At 36.1% G+C, this 7,516-nt stretch overlaps 1 protein-coding gene across 6 annotated transcripts in view; it reads right to left on the bottom strand.

The window, feature by feature from the left end:
* Positions 1-4,559: 4,559 nt before the first annotated feature.
* The window catches only part of LOC127873867 (centrosomal protein of 170 kDa protein B-like), a 147,674-nt gene continuing 144,717 nt past the window's right edge, over positions 4,560-7,516 (bottom strand). For all 6 annotated transcript variants that reach the window (XM_052417934.1, XM_052417936.1, XM_052417931.1 and 3 more), the window contains one exon: positions 4,560-7,374. In XM_052417934.1, the coding sequence (XP_052273894.1) occupies positions 7,166-7,374 (209 nt within the window). In that variant the 3' untranslated portion in view covers positions 4,560-7,165. The remainder of the gene's footprint in view (positions 7,375-7,516) is intronic.

The following is a 7,516-nucleotide window of genomic DNA, read 5'->3' as shown; positions in this document are numbered from 1 at the left end:
GAAAAATACGTGCTAATGTACACAGACATAGCATTTTGTCTGTGTTACAGTGTGTCTTCCCATATGTGTGTGTACTGGTACAACGTGTACTGGTAAGCTGTTCACGATGTACGATAAAGAGTTTGTTCAATCTCGTTAAAATCATTGAAGTCTGACTCTACTACTAGTATATAACATATTCTTGTTCTGGATTGCCATAAATTAAAAACCAACAAGCATTTTTATGGTTAGGTGACTGACAAATGTCACCGAAGATGTGTATTGCCCAGTGGCGGACTAGTTACTGTAGAATTATTGTTATAACAAACAAGCAAATTAAAAAAACTTACACATAATATTCAAGTTAGGTCAAGGGAAAGCTAGAAACTTAAAAATAAAATATAAGAATGGTCTTTGATGAATAACTTAAGTTTGGACAGAGGTATTGCACTGTTTAGGATGCTTAAATTCAGATCTAAGATAGAAGAGATCACTGTACCAACATGTGTACATGGAAAAAATGTTTTTCTGTCAAATAACTCGAATTTGTGTGGTGTTACTGTGCTGAAACTGTGATGAGGTAACTTAAATGTATGCCTAACTTTGGATTCCATTTTTGACAAGTTTGGTCAAGATCAAGGTCACTGTTTCTGCACAATAGCATTAGTTTTTATGCCCCCAGTAGGGTGGCATATAGCAGTTGAACTGTCAGTCCTTCTGTCAGTCTGTGCGTCTGTCTGAAAACTTTAACATTGGCCATAACTTTTGCAATATTGAAGTTAGCAACTTGATATTTGGCATGCATGTGTATCTCATGGAGGTGCACATTTTGAGTGGTGAAAGGTCAAGGTCATCCTTCAAGGTCAAAAAACAAAATCCAAGGGAAGTAATAATCTTTAAAGGGAGATAATTTCTATTTTATATAATTTGGCAGGTACAGATCATTTTCCCAAGGGAAGAAATATTTTTTAAAGGGATAAAATAATAAATTATTTTTTTATTCAAAGCGGCGCAGTAGGGGGCATTGTGTTTCTGAGAAACACATCTCTTGTTAAGGGAGTATTGCTCTGAAATTGTGTATGTTTGTAGCTTACACAGAGACCTAGCTTGTTGTACTAGTTGGATCAAGGTCCAAGATCACTTGAATATGTTGGAGTAACTGAGCTGAAACTGTGTGTGAAGGTAGCTTACAAGTATACCTGACTTGGAACTCCATTTGGGACCAGTTGGTTCACTAGAACTTAAATTGAACAAAAATCTTCCAAATAACTTAAATTTGGATGGAGATGATTCTTGTGTGCAGTTAGCCTACATGTATATGCAGACCTGGCCTGGAATTGCGCAATATTTTAAATAACATTTATTACTAGTATGTTGAAAACCTGGATGTATGGCTTTTCTATGTATCTTGTCATAGTTTTACTATAAAGTTACAAAGTTTAGGGCTTGGAAGGGGGCAGCATGCAGTCCCCACTATGACTGCTTTTAATTTGTGACACTTCTACTTCTTCCTGTCACATATTTTGTCAGTTCAAGATTTCAAAAATGAATTTGATGAAACTTTGATGAAAATATGCAGTATCCTTTGTGGGTGAAAGTATGCATATAATCAGGCTGTTCTGCTCCAATTGTATTTTATGCTATGTTTCCCGTTTTTATTACAAATCGGATGTTGTTTATTGATTTGTTTTTATTATGCTCCCCCAATTTTTTTTGGGGGGGAAGCATATAGTTGCCGCTTTGTCTGTCTGTGCGTGTGTGTCCATCGGTCTGTGCACAATTTTTTTTCCGGGCTATTTCTCAGCAATTAATGACCGGAATTCAATTAAACTTTATGGGAAGCTCCACTACCAAGAGGAGATGTGCATATTATCAGCCGGTTCTGGTCGGATGATTTTTCACAGAGTTATGGCCCTTTGAAATTTTTCATTAACTGTACATATTCTTGTCCCCCCAAGTAACTACTGACTGGAATTCAATGAAGCTTTATGGGAAGCTTAACTACCTTGAGGAGATGCGCATGTTATTTGTGGGTTCTGGTTACATGATTTATTGTCCCCTACCGGTTTGACTGGAAGGGACTTATGGTTTTCAATCTGTGTGTCCGTCTGTCCGTCAGTCTTCAGTCTGTCACACTTTTCTGGATCCTGAGATAACTATGAAAGTTCTTCATATTTTTTCATGAAACTTGAAACATGGACAGATAGCAATATGGAGAATATGCACGTCATTTCATTTTGTTCCTATGTCAAGAATTCTGGTTGCTATGGCAACAAATAGACTAGAAATACTGCTGAAAATGGTGGATCCTGCACACTTTTCTGGATCCTGCGATAACTATGAAAGTTCTTAATATTTTTTTTATGAAACTTGCAACATGGATAGATGGCAATATGGACATTATGCACGTCATTTCATTTAGTTCCTACGTCAAAAATTGTGGTTGCTATGGCAACAAAAAAAACACAACAACTGAAAATGGTGGAATTTCTGACAATGGTGGAGCCGGTAGGGGACCATATTGCTTGACAATAGCCTTGTTTAGAGAGTTATGGCCCTTTAAAAAAATTAATTTGCTAAACCATCCATCGTATTATTTTGTCCAAATTTATGCCCCTCAAGACGTTTCCTTTTATCTGAATATATAGTGCAATATTGTGACAAAAAAAAACTTTGGGCAGCATCACCCGTCTCCGACGGTTTCTTGTTACTTTTACTCTCTGCAGCAAAAGATCTGAATTTGATTAAATCTTAAATGCAATTTCCTTAAAAGTGTGAAAATGCACAAATGAGTCTGCTTAAATAATTCTTAAGTGTTTTTTTTAATGGAATCATTCTCGTGAGGATTGCTAGTTTCCACAAGTCCTCTAAGTAAACAGTGATAACAATTTCATTAAACTCAATATGTCTCTATATGAACATCACATCAGGTTGGTCCAGTCCCATGATTTTTCAGGCAGATGAGTTTATCTGGAGTGCATTATTTAACCCTTTCCCCCATAGGAAGCAAAAAGAAAAATGGCTATTTTGAGTAACTCACAGTCTGTTCAGGTTTTATGCTGTTTGCTGCTCATCAGTATCAAAGGGTTGGAAATGAAGCCTTTAAAACTTGAATATAGTAAGAAAGATCTTTAATTCAATTTAACTTTCTAAGGGACTACACATGTGTCAAAATACCTATCTAAGTGGTAAAGGATTAACAACTTACTGCAAATGTTCATCATGTGTAATACACAAGTACCTCTATGGTAAAGGTCACAGTAACAATAGAAAAAAAATGTGCATGGTGCAGCCTGTTAACCCTTAACTATTACTCGCAGGCTGTTCTGGTTTTATGCTGTTTGCACATAGCAATTTTAACTTTTCCTCCGAGTGGTAAAGGGTTAAATAACGACAAGCATTATTGATTATAGGCTTAATAGTGGGTTGCAGGAACCATGGCTCTCTACATTATTCACGACATATCAGACATCCACCTTCACTTCTATTTCAGCTGTGCTCAGCAATAGAGGAAACAACGTTTTTAAAGTATTTCTATATTTTATTTTGCACAATTAAGCACAGGATATTTCTATATAATTATATCTCAAGTTAATCCCTTAACATAAACAATTTCAAAGCAAACATGAAAAACAAACGCCAACAAATTATACAATTAAATAAATGAAAAAAAAACATATAATGTTTATCACAGCTTGAAATTATAACACAATAAACTCAGAAGTCCTTAAAACGCTCGTGGTGGATAACAAAGGCCCAACCACCAGCTATCTGCATTTGTTCAAACCCAGGTAGAGAGAACAACTGTATACCAAATAAATTAAAATATACAGATTAATGATAATCCAAACAGCTCATTATATAAGAAATAACACTACACTGTTGCATATAATCTACATTCAAACAACAAACAAGTCTATTTCCAATTATTCAAAAGAGCAAGCATGGACCTTTTTGTTTGCATATCCAAGGCAGTTAGAAATCTTACTTCAATTACAAGCATTTCCAAATTATCGAAAATAAAAAACAAGGAAAATTGCTTTTATTAAGATGCAAATAAAACCTTTATGAACAATCACTAACAATAACACAAAATGCCTTTCATAAAAAACCTTTTAACAATAAGAATGTTCTTTGTGTGCACTCACAGTATGCATCCTTATGTTGGAAAACTTACAAACAACAGAACTGAATCTGGCAAGAAATATTGTAAATCACAAGCCCTGATTTTGTTTTCCAAAAAAGTAACTTTTTTATTGAACCCTTTCCCACTCAGAAGCAAAGTGAAAATGGCAAACAGCATAAAAACAGAACAGCCTGCAAGTAACTCGCAGTCTGTTCAGGTTTTTTGCTGTTTGATGCTCATCAGTTTTTATGTCCCCCACTATAGTAGTGGGGGACATATTGTTTTTGCCCTGTCTGTTGGTCTGTTGGTTGGTTGGTCTGTTGGTTGGTTGGTTTGCGCCAACTTTAACATTTGCAATAACTTTTGCAATATTGAAGATAGCAACTTGATATTTGGCATGCATATGTATCTCATGGAGCTGCACATTTTGAGTGGTGAAAGGTCAAGGTCATCCTTCAATGTCAAAGGTCAAATATATGGGTCAAAATTGCTCATTTAATGTACACTTTTGCAGTATTTCAATATTCAAGATAGCAACTTGATATTTGGCATGCATGTGTATCTCATGGAGCTGCACATTTTGAGTGGTGAAAGGTCAAGGTCATCCTTCAAGGTCAGATGTCAAATATATGTGGCCAAAATTGCTCATTTTATGAGTACTTTTGCAATATTGAAGATAGCAACTTGATATTTGGAATGCATGTGTATCTCATGGAGCTGCACATTTTGAGTAGTGAAAGGTCAAGGTCATCCTTCAAGGTTAGAGGTCAAATATATGTGGCCCAAATCGCTAATTTTATGAATACTTTTGCAATATTGAAGATAGCAACTTGATATTTGGCATGCATGTGTATCTCATGGAGCTGCACATTTTTAGTGGTGAAAGGTCAAGGTCATCCTTCAAGGTCAAATATATGGGTCAAAATTGCTCATGTAATGTCACTTCTGCAATATTGAAGCTAGCAATTTTATATTTAAAATGCATGTGTATCTCATGGAGCAGCACATTTTGAGTGGTGAAGGGTCAAGGTCAAGGTCATCCTACAAGGTCAAACATCATATAGGGGGACATTGTGTTTCACAAACACATCTTGTTAAGAGTTGGAAATGAAGCCTTCAAAACTTGAATCTTTGCTTATGAGTGGGAAAGGGTTCAGGATTACAACAACGTGATCTGTATGACTATGAAATTCAACTGTTACATTTAAATCCATGGTTGTAAAAGCTCACAGCCAAAGTTAAAGACAAAATAGCTGTGATTTTCCAGAATCTGAATGGAAAATGGTTACTGGAATTTATGAAATTCTTTACAAGCAATTAAAAGAAAACGCCTGCAAATTTAAACATTCACCTCATATTTATTTATGTTTGTATGCCAATCTAATAATTTCTGTCAATGTTGCAACATGAAAATGATGACTTAAGATAATCACTATAATCTCTTACTACATCAACCAAATGAGTTAAATGTTGCAATGGATTTGAAGGAATGTTTTACAACAATAACAAAATGCCCAAAAGAAGGCCCAGATTCAAGTTGAGCCCAATACCACAGATCTGCAAAACATAACCAATGAATTACATCTGCAGTTATCAGCAACAAATTAATGTTATAAACATACCACCATCATCCTAGCCAAATGTCTTGTAGTCAATACATTCATGAAACACAATTATTGCCCAAACATTCAAGCAAGCCTGATAGATGCTGTATCAACATTCTTTCATTTAATGACTGATTTGCTGTAGTTTGGAATTGTGAATGTCTGAACACGATTCCAGCAGGATACAGAAATGAAATGGGTGAGGGTACCCACAAATACAACTTATCTTTATGAAACTTGTATGTGACTTAATAAAGCATAACTTAAGCGTGTGGAAATCTTCAATGGAAATCTGTTGTACAGATCTAAATGCAGCATCATTTACACATGTAGTATTTTAGTAAAGGCATCATCGTACATTCTGAAGAGAAGTACCCGGTATATTGTCTCTGTTTGCATTGTACTATGCTTGTGTATTCACACAAGAAGTTGGCAACTCTGGCAAGCATTCAATCCATGAACAAAAATTTGGCCTGAGAAAATGGAGAACCCTGTGAATATTAATGATATTAATCTGCCATAAAATTTACCAGTAATTTTTCTAGATTTTTAGAACAATCAAACACTGATTAAAGTGTGTCTACAATAACAGGCCAGTTAAAGTTCATGAATTATTTTGATAGCCAGCTTTCTTGGCAATTATAAGAATACAATTGTTTCCATGAAATCTTCCTTGTTTACATTTACAGAAAAAAAATTGAGCTCGCTTATAAAAAATCCCATGTAAATGGGCCATGCTCTGTAAAAAGGGGGTTTAATGCATGTGCGTAAAGTGTCGTCCACACAGGCTAATCAGGGACGACACTTTTCACAAAAACTTGATTTTTGTTATGAAGAAACTTTCTTCAAACAAAGTATAGCATAAAAGCAGAAAGTGTCGTCCATAATAAGCCTGTGCAGACTGCACAGGCTAATCTGGGACGGTACTATATGCACACGCATTAAACCCCATTTTCACAGAGCACGGTTCAAGTAATTCTGCTATTATTCATGTTTGTTCACTGAAGCCTACTCCTTCAGAAAGGACACAACATGGCCATTGTTAAAATATCTTAATATCACTATTGCTGCTGTTTAATAAATAACGCAATAACGGTATATACACAGAAGAAAATACTTTTAAGTGCCCGTATTAATCTGAATCTGATACTAAATTGTACGCAAAAACCTGTAAAATATGCAAAAGTCATGACTAACCATGACCACACTTATATTGCCTCCACCTGAACAGTCATTTTGGTTTCCAGTTGTAAGTGGAATCATTATGAAAAGTTCTTCAATGTTTAGGATACTTCAGAGGCCTTGTACAGTTGCATTATATGGCCTGGTGACTCAGAATTCAGTGTTACTGGTGAACCCTTGTACTATCCCGATATGGAAGTATCAAGTTATCCAGCCCTATGACTGAGCCTTGAATTCTTGACAGTCTCATAGTTATATAATCCCATCGAGTGTCTCAGTAGAATTCAGCATGACTCAATTCTTCACAGTCCGACTCTACGGAGGCGGTCTCGTCCTGTTTCCAGTTCTCATCGCGGGGCGTTTCTATTGGCTGGAAGCCTGCTAGCTCGTTTTTGATTCGCTGGATTTCCTGCAGATAGTCCTGCTTCTCCTTGCTGGTGTCTGGGCTGCCCTCGTCCTCCGGGAACAACACCCGGGTCATCACTGGAATACAGAGAGAGAGAGATCTCAATGGTCATGAACATGTATACATGTAGGAAAGATCTCGGATCACACGCTAAAGTGTGCTGCTCAAGGTTTAAAGTGGTAAGCTGAACCAGTCTGGTGACATTATAAACTTAGTTTA

The sequence above is a fragment of the Dreissena polymorpha genome, chromosome 3 (assembly GCF_020536995.1).
Source record: "Dreissena polymorpha isolate Duluth1 chromosome 3, UMN_Dpol_1.0, whole genome shotgun sequence".
NCBI lineage: Eukaryota > Metazoa > Mollusca > Bivalvia > Myida > Dreissenidae > Dreissena > Dreissena polymorpha.
The sequence above is the reverse complement of the archived record's forward strand: the minus strand, read 5'-3'. Positions and strand labels throughout refer to the sequence as shown.